This window comes from Salmo salar, chromosome 14 (assembly GCF_965601325.2).
Source record: "Salmo salar chromosome 14, fSalSal1, whole genome shotgun sequence".
Classification (NCBI taxonomy): domain Eukaryota; kingdom Metazoa; phylum Chordata; class Actinopteri; order Salmoniformes; family Salmonidae; genus Salmo; species Salmo salar.
This window is the reverse complement of record NC_138304.1, coordinates 15,288,878-15,310,395: the sequence shown is the minus strand read 5'-3', so window position 1 is coordinate 15,310,395 and position 21,518 is coordinate 15,288,878. Positions and strand designations below refer to the sequence as shown.

The 21,518-nt window shown below is 41.9% G+C and overlaps 1 protein-coding gene across 2 annotated transcripts in view; it reads left to right on the top strand.

Moving 5' to 3' along the window:
- The window catches only part of LOC106568935 (calsyntenin-2), a 314,056-nt gene that overhangs the window by 272,724 nt on the left and 19,814 nt on the right, over positions 1 to 21,518 (top strand). For both annotated transcript variants that reach the window (XM_014139780.3, XM_014139781.3), the window contains exons 9-11: positions 14,510 to 14,672; positions 16,956 to 17,122; positions 20,196 to 20,344. In XM_014139780.3, the coding sequence (XP_013995255.2) occupies positions 14,510 to 14,672; positions 16,956 to 17,122; positions 20,196 to 20,344 (479 nt within the window). The remainder of the gene's footprint in view (positions 1 to 14,509; positions 14,673 to 16,955; positions 17,123 to 20,195; positions 20,345 to 21,518) is intronic.

The following is a 21,518-nucleotide window of genomic DNA, read 5'->3' as shown; positions in this document are numbered from 1 at the left end:
TTTCTCATTTTAAAACATGATACAATAACACCTCGATCATTCTTCAACGTCTCAAATGGCGAGACTGACTAGCTACCACATGGACAGACTCCATTAGTGTGTTTGCGTTGGGAGCATGCTGTCTATTTAGTCAGGCAATGCCCATATTATTCTGACATATTTTAGAATGTAAAAATAATGGGAATGTTAATGCATAATGCCAATGGGTAGGCCTATTAAAAAAATGCAAGTGGTAATGCTTACTTTTTGTCTATAAGCTATTACAACAATTAAATATAAAATATAGGTCCTTACAAATTACAATTAATTTCTGGAAAAAGTCCTTGAAAGTACTTGAATTTGACTGTATGAACCCTGTATAGCAGGGCTCTCCAACCCTGTTCCTGGAGAGCTACCGTCCTGTAGGTTTTCGCTACAACCCTAATCTAGCACACCTGAATCTAATAATTAGCTAGTTGATAAGCTGAATCAAGTTAGTCACAACTGGGGTTAGAGTGAAAACCTACAGGAGGGTAGCTCTCCTGGAACAGGGTTGGAGAGCCCTGCTGTATAGGCTACTTACTCAGCCCCGAAATGAAAGATAAAATCACCTGCTATTGAAATTATGCACACATCATTCGCCTGTACAGAATAAAAGGGTCATTGCAGAATTGGAGGGCATTTTCTGTCCCACCTATGAAATTTCAAATAATCCATGCCCAAAATACTAGAACATGCACTTGTGTAAATTATACTTGTCCTGTGACAAAATGTAAATACAGTTGTAGAAAAAAAGTAGTTCCAAAATGATTTAAAATACCAAATGGCTCTCGAGCACCCCATAAAATGGCATTTTTCTCTGGTCCCACCTTCTTGATGACCAACTTGCACATCAAATATAACAGTTCAAATAAGTTTTAAATCAACTTTTTTTGGTATGATTTTGTTGATATATGTCTCTTGTATGTGTTAAAACAATTTGTTTAATCATCAACGTATTTTAAATGATATTAATTATGCACTGAAGTTGTGTCCCACAACATGCACTCAGTCCTGTTACCGAAACCTATTTAGCCTGGCAGAGGAAAGGAAAAAACAGTGAGTCACATGATACAGAGGAAATGACATCATCAAGCCATTTGCTAACACCATGGGTAGACCAAAGGTAAGTCCTCTCTTCTATTTTTCCAATCTTTTCAGCCTTGATTGAGTGTCACTCTAACCAACACAACCCTGTTACTCATTATCAGAATAAGACAAATGAATTTCAAAGTTTTCTGTTTTTATTTATATAACTAAGTTTGTCCTTGACAGTAACACTACATTCCACAGCTAGCATCTATTCCTGAGAAAAAGCTAACATTAGCATTGACTTACAACCATGTCACTTGAAACCCTGTTACTATAATTCAAGTAACATGCTGATTGTCAGAGGAGACAGCAGTACTTAGAAAAGGAGAAGGGGAAGTGGAGGAAAGACGTAGAAACAGGGAAGAAGAAAATGCAAAAAGACTGCAGTGTTAGAGCACTCGTGCCCAGTGAAAACCGTGGAGAGAGGCTCATAAGAGGAGTAATGCCAGGAAAAAGGTACTTGAAGGATTAAACACCCCTCCAGTCAGGGTATCCTCCAGTCAGCCCTGATCCTCCAATCAGCCCTGATCCTCCAGTCAGACCAGAATATCCAGTCAGCTCTCAACCTGGGTCTTCAAGGTCAGAACAGAAGTTAAGGTTATTGAGGAATGCAAGTTAGTGTAAGCACAGATCATGAGGATATATTTAAGTAAATGAACTGTATCTGTACAGGGAACAGTGAAATAGGCATCAGTTTTACTTGATAGGTATAATATGTAATAATTACAAGGGTAACACTTTATAATAACCGTCATTATTAAGTCATTTACAGTGGGGGGAAAAAGTATTTGATCCCCTGCTGATTTTGTACGTTTGCCCACTGACAAAGAAAGGATCCGTCTATAATTTTAGGTTTATTTGAACAGTGAGAGACAGAATAACAACAAAAATATCCAGAAAAAGGCATGTCAAAAATGTTATAAATTGATTTGTATTTTAATGAGGGAAACAAGTATTTGACCCCCTCTCAATCAGAAAGATTTCTGGCTCCCAGGTGTCTTTTATACAGGTAACGAGCTGAGATTAGGAGGCTCCTAACCACAGCTTGTTACCTGTAAAAGAGACACCTGTCCACAGAAGCAATCAATCAGATTCCAAACTCTCCACGATGGCCAAGACCAAAGAGCTCTCCAAGGATGTCAGGGACAAGATTGTAGACCTACACAAGGCTGGAATGGGCTACAAGACCATCGCCAAGCAGCTTGGTGAGAAGGTGACAACATTTGGTGCGATTATTTGCAAATGGAAGAAACACAAAAGAACTGTCAATCTCCCTCGGCCTGGGGCTCCATGCAAGATCTCACCTCGTGGAGTTGCAATGATCATGAGAACGGTGAGGAATCAGCCCAGAACTACACGGGAGGATCTTGTCAATGATCTCAAGGCAGCTGGGACCATAGTCACCAAGAAAACAATTGGTAACACACTACGCCGTGAAGGACTGAAATCCTGCAGCGCCCGCAAGGTCCCCCTGCTCAAGATTACATATACATGCCCGTCTGAAGTTTGCCAATGAACATCTGAATGACTCAGAGGACAACTGGTGAAAGTGTTGTGGTCAGATGAGACCAAAATGGAGCTCTTTGGCATCAACTCAACTCGCCGTGTTTGGAGGAGGAGGAGGAATGCTGCCTATGACCCCAAGAACACCATCCCCACCGCCAAACATGGAGGTGGAAACATTATGCTTTGGGGGTGTTTTTCTGTTAAGGGGACAGGACAACTTCACCGCATCAAAGGGACGATGGATGGGGCCATGTACCGTCAAATCTTGGGTGAGAACCTCCTTCCCTCAGCCAGGGCATTGAAAATGGGTCGTGGATGGGTATTCCAGCATGACAATGACCCAAAACACACGGCCAAGGCAACAAAGGAGTGGCTCAAGAAGCAGCACATTAAGGTCCTGGAGTGGCCTAGCCAGTCTCCAGACCTTAATCCCATAGAAAATCTGTGGAGGGAGCTGAAGGTTCGAGTTGCCAAACGTCAGCCTCGAAACCTTAATGACTTGGAGAAGATCTGCAAAGAGGAGTGGGACAAAATCCCTCCTGAGATGTGCGCAAACCTGGTGGCCAACTACAAGAAATGTCTGACCTCTGTGATTGCCATCAAGGGTTTTGCCACCAAGTACTAAGTCATGTTTTGCAGAGGGGTCAAATACTTATTTCCCTCATTAAAATACAAATCATTTTATAACATTTTTGACATGCGTTTTTCTGGATTTTTTTGTTGTTATTCTGTCTCTCACTGTTCAAATAAACCTACCATTAAAATTATAGACTGATAATTTCTTTGTAAGTGGGCAAACGTACAAAATCAGCAGGGATCAAATACTTTTTTCCCCCACTGTATATCTATGAATTACTGGATAACTACCCTCAAATAAGTTGCTACTGTGAAATCAATAATGAAAGTATCCATATGGTTAGAGTTAATGGCTGGCGATGTCTATTTTGCTGCAGGTGAAATGGTTAGGTGACAATATATTTATGTTTATATGTTTCTTTTAGGCAACGTGATCTTGGGAGAAGAAAAATGAGGTCGGCCAAAACAAAATGAAACAGGGAGCTGCAGAAACTACAAGATCAGTTGAGGAAAGTTGAACAGCAAGCAGAAAAATACAGAAAGCGGCTCCAACGATCGAAAAAGGACCACCCACCTCCAAGATCCAACAAATTGGTTCGGCAAATCTCGGGAACATCCCCAAGGAGAACCCTGTTGTTTCATACAGCAGTAGCTGAGGAATTACGCAACAAGTACACACATTCAAAGAGAGAGAGAGAGAGAGAGTGACGGACAAGTCATTGCAGGAATAGTCACCAGCAAAATCCTGAAGAAGTTCAGGTTGCAGAAGTTGACAGAGGAGGTTTTTGGATTTTCAAGGAGGAGGTGGACAAAACTGGCAAATGAAAACGTCTACAGGTACCAGAGGAAGAAGCATGAGGGGATTGCTGCCACGCTAAGATCAACGGTGATTATTTTTACGTGACGATGTCAGCAGGATCGCAACTGGGAGGAAAAAATCTAACTGTGACAGAAGAAAATGCTGAAAAGATTAGTGTGGATTCAATGAAGAACCTTCATTTGAAGTTCCTGGATGAGCATACCAACCGCCGTCTATCATACTCACGGTTCTGCACACTTCGCCCCTACTGGGTTGTGCAGCCAACATTGGCAGATCGTGACACATGCATGTGCAAACAACATGAAGATCTAGGCTTTATTGCCAAACAGCTACACCAGATGCACATCATCTACACATCCAATTTGGAGAGCTTGACACATGCCATCACGTGTGACACCACAAGCAAGCAATGTACATATGGGGAATGTGAGCAATGCAGCAATAATACCTATACACTCAAAAGCCACTACAGAGCCACAGATCGCGTCTCCTACCTTCAGTGGGCCACTGTGGACAAAGAGCACAAAAATGATCCTGGAGCTGCCTCAAAGATCACTTTGAAAAAAGAATTTGAATGCCCAGAATAGCCGGTGGAAACTTTTTAACATTTTGCTCCAGAAGTTCAGGCGCCGTCTCTATAACATCAGACAGCAATATGCTTTCTCACGGGCCCTGAAGCGGAACTTCCCTGCAAATTAATGCGCTGAGAGCTACAACTGCAAGAACAGCGCTCAAGTACAAGCTGTGCATCACACCATCAGGCCACTTTGCACACTGGGGTTTACTATGTGTGTGGGGGGGGGGCGACATCTGCCCCTACCTCCTTCTGCACTGTGTCGGCATCCAGATTGAAGGGACCACCTTCCATATGGCAACACCTGGAGCCCATCCTGAGGGAAATCCAAGAGAGATGCCCAGATGTGACAACCATCCATTTTTTTTAGCGATGGTCCCTGCACACAGTACAAGCAGCGTGGTCATTTTGACCTCTTTTGTACTGACATTTTCAAGAAGGGGTTTACAAGAGGAACCTGGAACTACTTTGAAGCCAGTCATGGCAAAGGTGCCCCAGATGGTGTGGGTGGCACATTGAAGAGGAGGGAAGACAGGCTTGCCTGCCAAGGAGTTGATATCCCCACAGCATTGTCCCTGTACCAAGCTCTGAGTGAGGGACAATCGAAGGTGAAATTGTTTTACAAGCTGTGGAGGATGCAGTGAAAGAAATGCCAGCTGACCTTCCAGCCGTACCGTCCACAATGAGGCTCCACCAGGTGGTCACTCTTTCACCTGGGAGAATTCTCTACCGCGACGTCAGCTGCAGGTGTTCTGCAACAGGGAATCTGGAGTGTGATTGCCAGAAAACAAAGGGCTTCAGCTGTAATCCCACAGATGACCACAGAGCAGACCCCATAAACAAACAAACAAACAAACAAACAAACAAACAAACAAATTTATTTTTATATAGCCCTTCGTACATCCGCTGATATCTCAAAGTGCTGTACAGAAACCCGGCCTAAAACCCCAAACAGCAAGCAAAGCATGTGAAAGAAGCACGGTGGCTACGAAAAACTCCCTAGGAAAAACTCCCTAGAAAGGCCAAAAACCTAGGAAGAAACCTAGAGAGGAACCAGGCTATGAGGGGTGGCCAGTCCTCTTCTGGCTGTGCAGGGTGGATATTATAACAGAACATGGTCAAGATGTTAAAATGTTAAAATGTTCATAAATGACCAGCATGGTCAAATAATAATAATCATAGTAGTTGTCGAGGGTGCAACAAGCACGTCCGGTGAACAGGTCAGGGTTCCATAGCCACAGGCAGAACAGTTGAAACTGGAGCAGCAGCACGGCCAGGTGGACTGGGGACAGCAAGGTGTCATCATACCAGGTAGTCCTGAGGCATGGTCCTAGGGCTCAGGTCCTCCGAGAGAAAGACAGAAAGAGAGAATTAGAGAGAGCATATTTAAATTCACACAGGACACCGGATAAGACAAGAGAAATACTCCAGATGTAACAGACTGACCCTAGCCCCCCGACACATAAACTACTGCAGCATAAATACTGGAGGCTGAGACAGGAGGGATCAGAAGACACTGTGGCCCCATCCGATGATACCCCCGGACAGGGCCAAACAGCACATACACAGCCCATACACAGCACACCAGAAGAAGTGCAGTGGCACAGTCCGGAGATTGTGGGGAAATGCTGTGCCCTGGTGTACGACCACACAATCTACCCAGGGATCATCCAAGAGGTGAGTAAGACCCACTGCCAGGTGAAATGTAGGCATAGAGTGGGGGTAAAGCGTTTTTCTTCTGGCCGTTGAGGGACGATCTCCTTTGGTATCCCTTTGAGGATGTGCTGACCCTCATTCCTCCCCCAGAGAACGTTACCTCACGCCACATGGGCATCGCAAGTGAGGTATGGGATACTGGCCAGCCACTAAAATGAAATCTGAACATTATAACATCAGCTTTCTAAAATATCGATCAGTTCATGACTATTTTTGATATCCTCATTCATTTTAACGGCTGGTTGTGGGCCTACTGTGATATGACAATTTTTTTATGTTTGTCCATTGAATATTTGATCAGATCCAGTTTGTGGTCTTGTTGACATGTTTATTTTTTAATCATTCCTACTCATCCTGTTGATCCTTTTTCAAAAATACATATAAAATATTATTACACAACATTCCTGTGGTCCTGGGTATTTATTTGTCACATTTATGTCATGATCTACAATCAAATATAATGTAATCTGTTCAAACCTGTTACTTTGCGCTACCCTGTTACTTTAATTTCAACCCTGATACCATATCATTTTTATTAAAATAATCTTAAATGATTTTCTCAGCTCACGTGGGTTTAACCTATTGTCCTTTTAATAGTTTGAATGATTATATGCATAATCTACTTGAGGAAATATTTGAAAATAAATACTGAAATTAGTTTTTTTAAAATTGGCTATTGAAAAGTTGTGCAAGATAGATTTCAAAAGTTTCTGAAATTAAATGAGTATTCAATGTGAATGTGACTTTCTTTACTTAATGGTAAAGGATTTATTAAACAATATTTAAAAATATACTTTTTTCAGGTTCCTGAGTATTCGTAACAGGTTTGCGCCAAGCATATCACACAACAAATGAAAGATCTCATTAAAAAGTACTTTTGATGCCTGAGCCTGACGAATCAAATTATTTGACGGTTTATTACCTGTTTTTCTTAAATACATAACAGAAAATGATAAAATGAAGGGTTCATTTTTCAAAAGTGTTTTACTTTAATGCCTAAATTGTCCTCCAATTTTGGAATGACCCAAAAATATTCCAAAACATGCACCCTGTTTGCAATAAGGCACTAAAGTAAAACTGCAAAGAGATTGGCAAAGAAATTAACTTTATGTCCTGAATACAGAATACAAAGTGTTATGTTTGGAGCAAATCTAACAAAACACGTCACTGAGTACAACTCTTCATATTTTCAAGCATGATGGTGACTGCATCATGTTATGGGTATGCTTGTCACCGGTAAGGTTCACCAAGAATGGTTCAGAGTTGAAAGCTTAATAAACATAGTCAAAAGCGTTCCACAGAGATGCTAGCCCATGTTGACTCCAATGCTTCCCACATTTGTGTCAAGTTGGCTGGATGTCCTTTGGGTGATGGACCATTCTTGATACACACAGGAAACTGTTGAGCATGAATAACCCAGCAGCGTTACAGTTCTTGACACACTCAAACTGGTGCACCTAGCACCTTCTACCATACCCCGTTCAAAGGCAGTTAAATATTTTGTCTTGCCCATTCACCCTCTGAATGACACGTCTCAATTGTCTCAAGACTTAAAAATCCTTATTTAACCTGTCTCATCCCCTTCATCTACTCTGATTGAAGTGGATTTAACAAGGGACATCATTAAGGGATCATAGCTTTCAGCTGGATTCACCTGGTCAGTCTATTTCATGGAAAGAGCAGGTGTTCTTAATGTTTTTTCCACTCAGTGTACACTGGAGTTGCTTACCAAGATGACATTGAATGTTCCTGAGTGGCCTAGTTACAGTTTTGACTGGCTGTCTAGCAATGATCAACAACCAACTTGACAAAGCTTGAAGAATTTTTTCAAGAATACTATGCAAATGTTGTACAATCCAGCTGTGCAAAGCTCTTAGAGACTTACCCAGAAGACTCACAGCTATAATCGCTGCCAAAGGTGATTCTAACATGTATTGCCTCAGGAGTGTGTATACTTATGTAAATGAGATATTTCTGTATTTTTCAATAAATGTGCAAACATTTCTAAAAACATGTTTTCACTTTGTCATTGTGGGGTATTGTATGTAGATGGATAATAAAAATAATAATCATGTATTCAGGTTGTAACACAACAAAATGTGGAATTAGTCAAGGATTGTGAATACTTTTTGAAGGCACTGTATATTATCCATTAAACATAACTGTCTTTTAAAAAAAATGATGTGTCTGGTATGGCCATTTATCAACATCGGGAGTAAAATATCCCTGGACTGTGCATATTTGAAATGTGTAACTAAATCCAGTCAATCGGGGAATTTAGTTATTTGTGCCAGAAGGGCATGGGCCGGAATCGAACCCACGCCGACACAATATGGCCTATATGTGCATGCTGAAGGCAGCAGCCCTAACTGCTGGACCACCCCAGGTCACGATTGCACTCAATTTTGACAGTTGATTTGTAACCTTAGGTTTACTAGAAATCTTAAGATGTCCTCTTTTTTCGATAATATGGTTTATACTGTAGATCAAAAAAATCATGGGCAGCGTTTTTTGCGTGGTTTTCTACCTCACTATTGTCCTTTTCATCTTGTCTTTACATCTGATTATTATAGGCAATTAATGTTCGTAGGCCACAGTAGGCTATAGTATAGGTGTTGATGTGTATGGCTGCATTTCAGATAGATTTTTGTACATGTTTAACGACAGCGAGGAACCTCATACGGTATTGCTCACCCTGATTAAAAAAAAATAAAAAATTAAAAAAAACATTTACAATTATGCCTCAAGTTTGTGAGCATGAAAGGCTTCCTGAGTGTGCGAGGCATCAGGGAAGGAGTTAGCCATTCCTGCCTGCATTGTGCACTGAGGGGAGAGGTTGTTCATGGCTCACTGGTAATCAGTAGCAGCATGAGAGGGCATTACTTGAATGATAAACCCCTCAGAGCACTAGGGAGACATCTACAAACACACTGTTAGACTGTTTGACAGCAAACTCCCTCCATGTAGTTCATATAATAGAATGAAGTTACCCCTCAACTTCTGATCTAAGGCAATGTCTGTGTTGTACTTCCTAATGATAATGGGTTGATCCTAGCTTTGTGCTTGGGGGCTTCTATCCCTGAACCACTAGACATGTCCAATCATATAGTACTGTACTACTGCTATTTGACAGTTATCTCCCTCCACAATAGAGCTCAGCCATGTAAGACTCAATCTCCCTTTAACCTCTAATCCAAGGTCAGTTTTGCGATGTACCTACCCCCTGACAGTTACGACTCCCAGTTGGGGAGTTGTAAGCTGATCCAAGATCAGCGATCTGGGCCAACTTCTCCCTGGAACTGTCTCAGCACTAGATACTCGCCAGGGGGGAAACAGAACACTATTATAAGAGCTGAGCTGGGTCAATGTCCTTTCGATTGGCTGGCGCTTGACTGACTGCTGGGCTGGATTTAACAGGCTTTGATTCTGCTCCTGGGGAGACTGAACCACCAAAGGTGAGCGAGTGTTTTAGGCTTGATGAAAAAGTTTTGCGACGGTCCCCAGACACAACCCTCGTAAATCCATGTTCCCTTAATGAGCGACTCATTAAAGTTAAACTTAATTAATTCCCCCGAAACAGACAACCAAATGATCAAGAGGGGAGCGGGATGAATCTGAATGAAGTTTAATGTGTTTTTCATTACCGAGGGAGGGAGGGAGACTGCCAAACAAGCGTTATTGGATTTGGGCTTCATGATAACCGCAAATAAGTAGTTAATTCATGAAATATTGTCCACAGCAATATGAAAGATAGTAAAGTGTGAAACCCAGGTGCATTCATTATTATGATATTGCAATGAATTTGTGGGGCTGACCTAAGGACTCACAAACATCAGTTCCCAAGGCAAGTGCACTAACCACAGTCCCCATAGAAGTGACCAACTTTGAAGTGCTTGCACCATGTCTATGGGCTGGTTTGTTACAGTATTATATCTTATTGAATCCAATGATGTATAAGTATGTGAATGTGATTATCATTCACACAAGCCAAAAAATCTGGCCAAATCAGTGGGTGATGTTCCCCTTTAAAATTGCTTCCCAGTATCTGGGTAATCTTCACCCTGTTACAGCTACCTCTAGTTAAACATCCACCCAAATCAATTGTGTTCCTGGATCCTTTCACAGCATTATAAGGCTGCGTTGGGACAATGACTTATCAATGACCCAAGCCCAGCTCAGTTAATCCCTACCATTGTGTCGCTGAGTTGTCGTAATGCTTCAGCAAATGTACAGTCGTGGCCAAAAGTTTTGAGAATGACACAAATATTAATTTTCACAAATTCTGCTGCCTCAGTTTGAATGATGGCAATTTGCATCTACTCCAGAATGTTATGAAGAGTGATCAGATGAATTGCAATTAATTGCAAAGTCCCTCTTTGCCATGCAAATGAACTGAATCCCCCAAAAACATTTCCACTGCATTTCTGCAGAAGGCTTCAGGGCGCCCAAGAAAGTCCAGCAAGCGCCAGGACTGTCTCCTAAAGTTGATTCAGCTGGGGATCGGGGCACCACCAGTACAGAGCTTGCTTAGGAATGGCAGCAGGCAGGTGTGAGTGCATCTGCATGCACAGTGAGGCAAAGACTTTTGGAGGATGGCCTGGTGTCAAGAAGGTACAGGGATTGGACTGCTGAGGACTGGGGTAAGGTAATTTTCTCTGATGAATCCCCTTTCCGATTGTTTTGGGCATCCGGAAAAAAGCTTGTCCGGAGAAGACAAGGTGAGCGCTACCATCAGTCCTGTGTCATGCCAACAGTAAAGCATCCTGAGACCATTCATGTGTGGGGTTGCTTCTCAGCCAAGGGAGTGGGCTCACTCACAATTTTGCCTAAGAACACAGCCATGAATAAAGAATGGTACCAACACATCCTCCGAGAGCAACTTCTCCCAACCATCCGGGAACAGTTTGGTGATGAACAATGCCTTTTCCAGCATGATGGAGCACCTTGCAATAAGGCAAAAGTGATAACTAAGTGGCTCGGGGAACAAAACATTGATATTTTGGGTCCATGGCCAGGAAACTCCCCAGACCTTATTGAGAACGTGTGGTCAATCCTCAAGAGGCGGGTGGACAAACAAAAACCCACAAATTCTGACAAACTCCAAGCATTGACTATGCAAGAATGGGCTGCCATCAGTCAGGATGTGGCCCAGAAGGTAATTGACAGCATGCCAGGGCGGATTGCAGAGGTCGTGAAAAAGAAGGGTCAACACTGAAAATATTGACTCTTTGCATCAACTTCATGTAAATGTCAATAAAAGCCTTTGACACTTATGAAATGCTTGTAATTATAATTCAGTATTCCATAGTAACATCTGACAAAAATATCTAAAGACACTGAAGCAGCAAACTTTGTGGAAATTAATATTTGTGTCATTCTCAAAACTTTTGGCCATGACTGTACATTACACCAGGGTGTTGGAAGACACAACGTTAGTAACCTAATGTATGTCCCTCTTACTGCCCAGAATGCCTCGGCTGATCCCACAGCTATTGTATGCAGTAATCATGTGCCTATGGACCAGAGTAATACTGTTAGCACTGAGGCGGTGTGCCCTAGTAGGAAGTCCAGTGTGTGCAGCTCACCCTGCACTAACATAAATAACATGAACATGTCTACCTCCTGCTAAGCTTCCTGGTAAACCAATGAAAACAATCAAGCATTCCAGAAAAGTGCTAAAAACAGCACACGTTAACATATGTAGCCTAAGAAACAAGGTTCATGAAATCAATAATTTGCTAGTAACAGATGACATTCACTTAGATAAACTCACTTAGATAATACCTTTGATAATACAGCGGTAGCAATAAATGGTTATAACATCTACAGAAAAGACAGAAATGACAAAGGTGGAGGTGTTGCCATTTATATTCAGATCCATATTTCTGTTAAGCTTAGAGAGGATCTCATGTTAAATACTGTTGAAGTAATATGGCTACAAATTAATCTGCCTCACCTAAAGCCCATTCTGGTGGGAAGCTGCTATAGACCAAGTGCCGACAGTCAGTATCTGGATAATATGTGTGAAATGCTTGATAATGTGTGTGATATTAACAGAGAGGGATATTTTCTGGGTGATTTAAATATTGACTGATTTTTATCAATCTGCCCACTCAAGAGAAAGCTTAAAACTGTAACTAGTGCCTGCAACCTGGTTCAGGTTACCAGTCAACCTAGTTACAAACAGCACAGGAATGAAATCATCAACATGTACTGATCACAGTTTTACTAATGTTGCAGAAATGTAGCGATCGCAATACAGTAGCCATTTCTAGGAAAACCAAAGTTCCAGAGGCTGGGCCTAATATAGTGTATAAGAGGTCATACAATACATTTTGTAGTGATTCCTATGTTGTTGATGTGAAGAGTATTTGTTGGTCCGTGGTGTGTAACGAAGAGCAACCAGACGCTGCACTTGACACATTTATGAAATTGCTTATCCCAGTCACTAATAAGCATGCACCCATTAAGAAAATGACTGTAAAAACGGTTAAATCTCTGTGGATGGATGAGGAATTGAAAAAGTGTATGGTTGAGAGGTATGAGACAAAAGGAATGGCAAATAAGTCTGGCTGCACAACCGTTTGGCAAACATAAGGGCACATTTAGAATGTGTCTAAACTGAATAAAAATAAGAAAAAACGACACTATGAAACAAACATAAATGGCATAAAGAATGATAGTAAAAAGCTTTGGAGCACTTTAGAAAAGTCAGCTCTGTCATTCATTGAATCAGGTGGCAAGATTAACAAACTTTCCAGCAACAAACGCTGACATTACACATCCAAGTATACAGAGCATCTGGAAAGTACTCAGACCCCTTGACTTTTCCACATTTTGTTACGTTACAGCCTTATTCTAAAATTGATCAAGTCGTTTTTTTTCCCTCATCAATCTACACATAATAACCCATTATGACAAAGCAAAATCAGGTTTTTAGACATTTTGGCAAATGACAAGCATTGGAATTTTGAATTCCGTAAAGTGAGTGTGGACGAGTAAAAAAAAAAAGTTTTGTCCATCAACAACGACAAGCCACCAGGGTCTGACAACCTGGATGGAAAATTACTGAGGATAATAGCAGACGATATTGCCACTAATATTTGCCATATCTTCAATTTAAGCCTAGTAGAAAGTGTGTGCCCTTAGGCCTGGAGGGAAGGAAAAGTCATTCCGCTATCTAATAATAGTAAAACCCCCTTTACTGGCTCAAATAGCCGACCAATCAGCCTGTTAACAACCCTTAGTAATCTTTTGGAAAACATTTTGTTTGACCAGATACAGTGCTATTTTACAGTAAACAAATTGACAACAGACTTTCAGCACGCTTATAGGGAAGTAATTCAACAAGCACAGCCCTTACACAAGTAAGTGTAAAGCCAGTGTTTCTATGTATGCGGATGACTCGACACTATACACATCAGCTACTACAGCGACTGAAATGACTGCAACACTTATCAAAGAGCTGCAGTCGGTTTCAGAATGGGTGGCAAGGAATAAGATAGTCCAAAATATTTCAAATCATTCACCTAACCTTAAACCTCAACTAAATCTTGTAATGAATCATGTGGAAAGTGAGCAAGTTGAGGTGACTAAACTGCTTGATGTAACCCTCGATTTGTAAACTGTCATCGTTAAAACATATTGATACAACAGTAGCTAATGGGGAGAAGTCTGTAAATAATACAGGGCTGCTCTGCTTTCATAACAGCACTATCAACAAGGCAGGTCCATCAGGCCCTAGTTTTGATGCACCTGGACTACTGTTCAGTCGGAGTTAGGAAAATTGCAATTGGCTCAGAACAGGGTGGCTCATGCAAGCCATACATTTGATTTTTAAAAACAGATAAAAATACACCTTATGGAACAGCGGGAACTGTGAAGAGACACAAACACACACACAATACTATATGCACTATACACACGTACATATGGATTTTGTGCTGTAGATATGTGGTAGTAGAGTAGTGGCCTGAGGGCACACACTTAATGTGTTGTGAAATCTGTTGTGAATGTATTGTAATGTTTTTTAAATTGTATAACTGCCTTAACTTTGCTGGACCCCAGGAAGAGTAGCTGCTACCTTGGCTGCAGCTAATGGGGATCCATAATAAATACAAATACTGTGCTTAACTTCTCAACAAACCCAGAGCTACACAGCTCATTGGTTTAACTCAATGCTAACAGCATGTCCCTATGTCTTACAGATCTGTGATAAGGAGTGGCACTACTACGTGATCAACGTGGAGTTCCCTGCCGTGACGCTCTTCGTAGATGGCGTAACCTACGAACCCTACCTGGTGACCGACGATTGGCCCATCCATCCCTCATCAATTGACACCCAGCTGACAGTGGGTGCCTGCTGGCAAGGTCATTATAGACTCCTGTATAGGGTCCGGTGTCCATACCAACTCTTTGTGACTCTGAGGCTGTCCTAATATGCCCAGCGTACCTATAGAATTTCTGTATTTGTTTCTGTAAAATAAGGGGAGGAACAGGGAGGGAGGAGTCACATCATTTTCCTTTGATTTAGACATGTTTCCTCACAGCCCAAGAATAATGTGGTTTTCCGTATCCCAGAAGCAACTGCTTATTGGTTTCAATTGACTCGGACTTTAGGTAGTCACGTAGTATTTTATGTTTCAGAATGCCTTGCCTGTTACCATAGGGATGAGTCAGTTTCCCTTATCCAGTCCAGGACAGTGATTAAACACTCCCAAATTTAAGACTAAGAGTGCTTGTAGCAGGAGCACGCACAGACAGACAGACAGACAGACAGACAGACAGACAGACAGACAGACAGACAGACAGACAGACAGACAGACAGACAGACAGACAGACAGACAGACAGACAGACAGACAGACAGACAGACAGACAGACAGACAGACAGACGCTCAAGAGGATCAAGAGGATCAAGAGGATCAAGCTTGGAGACATCAAACAGGAAACACAGGCTGTCAATTCCAGCCGCTTGAAAAGAGGGGACTAATGAATCCATTTGAATGAAGAAGCACTACTTAACATTGCTTTTATGATCTAAATAATAATTATATAAATGTGTTAGCTGGGGGACAGATGGATACCGCTGAATCGCATGAGCCACGCTCGAGGTCCAACATAACGGCATTTCGGTGTCATTTGAATTTATTTTCATCTGGCTCCTGGTTGCAGTTCTCTTTTTTTTCTCTTTTCCCTCTCTCTTTCCATGAATCTGTGATTGTGTGAGAAAGCCCTGAAGAAGGGATTAAGCCAGCCTGAATGGAGTACAAGTTCTCTGGCTATTACATCCCAATGAAGCTGCTCTAAGCTTCACTAAGCTGCAACTGATAACTTTGCAGACCATTAGTGAACAGGATTGCCTTTCTTTCATCGCCCCCCCCCCCCCCCCCCCCAACCACCCTGCACGCAATCAACAACGTAATGTAATGAAGAGACACAAGGAATGAAAGGCCCCAGACCTGACCTTAGCGCGCCCAAAGCAAAACAAGACGTGTGACTTGTGACGAGAACAACAGAATATGGTTTGATTTGTCCATTTTCATGAGGAAACCATTTACTGAGATTGCTCTGAACGGTGCTCTTCTTATGGAGAGTAGACAAGCAATTTTGCTGTGCAATGTAACTACTGGGGATGTTTAGGGCAGATCAACTCTGGCTGGCCTTAACCATAAACAAAATCATGAACCTTCTCAAATTTCCAAATACAACTTGTTCAAACAATCCATTTCAACTTAATTGCTATCTTCCTTACTGCAGGTGTAAATACTATGCAGCCAGGTGTGTAAAAATAGCATATGTTAGCACTGAATGTCTTCTTGTTCAAACTCTCCTCTTTGGGGGAACGAGACTGAAATAAGCCCGAAAACACACTCTCTCGCTCTGTGCTTCGGTGCCACAACACTTAATTGATAACATCTGTCTGGGAAAATATAAAATAATAAAAAACCAGGCTGGTGCAGGCGGCGGCGAGAACACTTGAGTATGTCAGCAAGAGACACGGCTCGGGGACCGTTAACAACTAGCAAACTGCCAGCACCATCTGCCAGTGAATCAAAGAAGAAAAACACACACTTGCCTTAAAAAAGACGACGATATTTCTTTTTTATTGAAGGCCTAGTGTCCCTCTGCTCTGAGCCCAAATCTACCTCAGATTGGACATTTTATTTTGTTGTTTTGAAAGTCACTTTAAAAAAGAGTGGGGAGAGCAGATGGAAGCTGATAAACAAAACGGGCTATCATTTCCATAGTCACGCTACTGTCTTTATTTCACAGTCCTGTTTCAGTTGGTATTTACTTGATGTTTAGGCCTACTAGGAAGTGATGCGAAAACAAAGGTAACTGTGTTAGCCATTGTTTAAATAGCTTAGTCTTGTTGAAAGGTAAGTTATATAGGTTCATCTCTTTTACTATAGTGTTATTTCTAGCTTCAACTAAGTAAATAAAGTAAAATACTGTAAAATTAAGAATTACCAAAGCATGTTCCTACTATTATAATAGAGGCATTCTCCATATTGCTTTCATTGCACTGTGCTTTCAGATCAGAACAGATTAAGGAGAAGACAATCATTGTCCACCACTTGACTGTACAATATTGCACCTTTGATCTGAACAAAAAAAACAGGATGTCCCATCCTTCCTCTTCTCCTCCCTAGGTGGTGAGGTGTCCACCCCGCGGTTCACCCAGTACTTCCGGGGCAGTCTGTCAGGTCTGACCATCCGGCCAGGCAAGATAGAGACCCAGAAGGTCATTTCCTGTCTACAGGCCTGTAAGGAAGGACTGGACATCAACTCACTGGAGAGCCTGGGCAAGGATATCAAGGTGAGTCACTGGGGCAAACACACACAGATACACTATACAGCACCAGTCAAAAGTGTGGACACACCTACACATTCAAGGGTTTTTCTTTATTTTATTATTTTCTACATTGTAGAATAATAGGGAAGACATCAAAACTATGAAATAACACATATGGAATCATGTCATAACCAAAAAAGGGTTAAACAAATCCAAATATATTTTAGATTCTTCAAAGTAGCCACCCTTTGCCTTGATGAGCAGCTTTGCACACTCTTGGCTCTCTTATAAAGTTGCATTTTTATGCTGAAAATGATTTCCCCCAAACTTCAAACTTCACGCGCTGCTTAAGTATGCCAGTTAGGCTCTTCACCGGTTATAAAGAGGATTAATGTGCTTCATTTTAAGAAGTTATTTGGCCACTTTAGTTGTGATACAAAGCTTATCAAAACATATAGGCCTATGGGCTGGGAAGCATAGGTGTGCAACTATGATTTGAAAAAGTCGGCAAAAAAAGTGGTATGCGCTGTTTATTACCTTAATGCTCAAACTGGGCGACATTCACAAGTGGTAATAAATCATTCACAAGTGATAGGCTAATATTGTCACTCATCAAACTATTCTTTACATATACTCAATAATATATGTGTGGTATTAGTTTTGATTTCGAAATTGACCATTATCATGCGCCTGTCTCGGAACATGGGCATGCGGAAAAAAAACATGTAATCTATGCACTTAAATAGCGAATGGAGGACGCTTTTCCCGTGGTTCATTTTCATGCCAGCCAGGTAGGCTACACTCCTGTTGAAAGTGAAGCAAAATGTTCATGTTAGGAAAGTTGAGGAATAAATATAGTAGGCCTAGCCTATAGAAAGCTGATGGGTTCCTCCTGTTTTTATTAGAGGCCATCAAAACTCTGTTTTCTCTGCATTTGCATAGCCAATGTCACGAATCCTTCTGGAACTTTCATTGCGCACACCTGGCCCCTATTCCCACTGATTGTATTTGTATATATGTGCCCTTTGTTCCCCATGGTGCTGTCGATTATTGTTACTATTTCCGTTGGTGCGTGTGAGTACCTGTGCTGTGTGTTTTGGGCTTTTGTGCCCTTGTGGATTGTGCAGATGATTACGGGTCTCATCCCGTGTGTTAATCATTGTGCTTGTGTGTTATTTGTTCAAGGTTCTCCTCGCTCTTTTGTTTGGGTTTCAACCCTGTGTTTTTGTTACATGTTTGTTTGGTCTTCATCCCCGTGCCTTTACACGGCACGCCGTAATTTGTGCAAAATAAAAAAAACTATTACACATTCCTGCATCTGTCTCCCGAGCCTTCATGCCAACGTGACAGCCTATAGAAATGTTGCACAACATGAGCTCATGGTGTGACAGAAAAAGTATGTATTCACCTTATTTGTTGGATATGTAACAATTATTTACTTAAACAGTGAGATATTTCTGTCCTGCTAATTCTGAGGTGTGTGGCGTCCACTCTAGCTTCCTGGTGATAAAACCTACAGCTGGCATTCCAGTGACAGGATGTAGGGGAGTTGTAACTGGGATAGAGAGGAGTAGAACAATGCCTCATTGTCTCATCTTCCTGGTATCTGGGAAACTAAGTAAAACACCATGCTGTGTAGATAACCAAGGTGGCTTATGGGAAGGCTAGAAATGACTGACTAAGCAATCTTGGTATCAGCTATATAAACTGTGCATTGTGTGTAAAGGGTAGGCTCTCAGCCTAACAGTCAGAACAAGACTGTTGGGCTGACGGTTTCATTATTGCGATAATTAATCGATATTAAATAGAGATGATTGATTGAAGAAATTACCAAGTCTTTCTCAGTACTGAATTTCCATGACAATGGGCCCTCATGAAGTGTTTGATTAGATTTTCGATTACATTTGCATTGACATCAGAGTGATTAGAGGGACAAGAGTGCTGAGTACCAGCAGTTAGCACGTTCGATAGGCTACTAATGACAATCAGCAGCATCAGAACTTGGAGAAGCCTAATTGCTGTGACTAAGTGGTCACGTGGAATTTGACTGCCGTCATGACCGCCGGTGTGATAATAATACGGTCACTGTAACAGCCCTAGGAGCAACAACGGCACAGCCTCGAAGCAGTAGGCCACACGAGCTCACAGAACGGGACTGCCAAAGGTGCTGAAGTGCATAGCACGTTGCAACATTCACTAAAGAGTTCCAAACTGCCTATGGAAGCAACAACAGGTCAATAACTGTTCGTCGGGAGCTTCATGAAATAGGTTTTCATGGCCGAGCAGCTGCACACAAGCCTAAGATCACCATGCGCAATGCCAAGCGTGGGCTGGAGGGGGGTAAAGCTCTGCGCCATTGGACTCTGGAGCAGTGGAAACGCGTTCTCTGGAGTGATGAATCACGCTTCACCATCTGGCAGTCCGACGGACAAATCTGGGTTTGGCAGATGCCAGGAGAACGCTCCTGTCCGAATGCATATTGCGAAGTGTAAAGTTTGGTGGAGGAGGAATAATGGTCTGGAGCTGTTTTTCATGCTTCGGTCTAGGCCCCTTAGTTCCAGTGAATTGAAATCTTAACGCTACAGCTTCCAATGACATTCTAGACGATTCTGTGCTTTCAACTTTGTGGCAACAGTTTGGGGAAGGCCCTTTCCTGTTTCAGCATGACAATGCCCCTGTGCACAAAGCGAGGTCCATACAGAAATGGTTTGTCAAGATCGGTATGGAAGAACTTAACTGGCCTGCACAGAACCATGACCTCAACCCCATCGAACACCTTTGGGATGAATTGGAACGCCGACTGTGAACCAGGCCTAATCTCCCAACATCAGTGCCCGACATGACTAATGCTGTTGTGGCTGAATGGAAGCAAGTCCCCGCAGCAATATTCCAACATCTAGTGGAAAGCCTTCCCAGAACAGTGCAGGCTGTTATAGCAGCAAAGGGGGGACCAACTCCATATTAATGCCCATGATTTTGGATTGAGATGTTCGACGAGCAGGTGTCCACATACTTTTGGTCACGTATTGTGTGCATGAAACACTCAGACACTTACCCTCTTGTATCAGTTGATTCATGTGTTCTTCTGTGTGTGCAGTTTCACTTTAACCCAGCCCAGTCGGTGCTGGTGATGGAGGGAGAGGACCTGGAGAGTGTCAACACAGCCATGGGCAAGGTCTCCTACATCAACTCACGCCAGTTCCCCACAGCAGGCCTCAGACGGCTACACATCACCACCACCGTACAGTGAGTATGGAATCCAACAATGTGTGTGCGGGCGCACGCACACACTTAATCTGTCTCACACACACACACATGTTCACACTCCTCAACCTTCTCTCTTTCTCTCTCTGTCTCTCTCTCTCTCTCTCTCGGTCTCTCTCTCGCTTTCACATAGGCTACAGAAACATTTATTGCACCCAACCATACATTTAAACCCCTTTGAAATATAGGACCACAAGGTCACAGTGACACATGCAAGTATCATTTGTGTAAAGGCTCCTCAGAGGAGGAAGGACCATCCTCCTCAGTGAATTTCATAAAAATACAAATTGTGGAACATTCAAAAAGTTATCATTTTTAAGGCGGCACAACCAGTAATTGAGTATAAGGGGGCAGTTACTTTTTCACACAGGGGAATTGTTGATTTTGGTAATTAAATAAATGAAATAAGTATAAAAAAATTGTGTTCCCTTTATCTAATATTAGGTTTTGGCTAAAGATCGGATAACATTCAGTATCAAACATAAGCAAAAATTTGAGAAAATCAGAAAGGGGGCTGTCAGAGCTCTTGCAGCATGAACTGACATGTTGTCCACCCAATCAAAGGACCAGAGAATGAATCTAGTACTGGAAGCATAAGCTACAGCTAGCTAGCACTGCAGTGCATAAAATGTGGTGATTAGTTGACAATACAGTAGGTGAATAGATTTGAACTTGAATTTTATTTCTTAAAAAATGAAGGAGAAGCAAGAGAGAGAGAGAGCAAGCTATATTTCGTCGTATTTTTTATTTCACTTTCACTTGAAGGTGCACTATAGAAAACATTTCAGTTTGTGACAAAACAAGCAAGTATAGTGTGGAGAATCATTGTACCATCTAAACTTTTGTGAAATATATTTTCCATAACCAAAAATATTGTATTTTCAACTGTTAGGAGCTGGTGTACAAAACCAAAAGTAAAAGACGCAAAAACGAAACGTAAGAACGAGAAGCATAGAAATAGCGCACATAGAACAGATCTAACACTACCTAAACTTGCTTTCAATGATAATGACAGATCTATAACACATATTTCTATGTGAACCTGGTCAGGTCGGCCAAAAAGTTAAATATTGCATCTAGTTTAGCCTACTCAAACACCCTGCTCAAACAGAGAGGGATGCTATGTTAGATAGCTGGCTATGGCTATCCAACACTG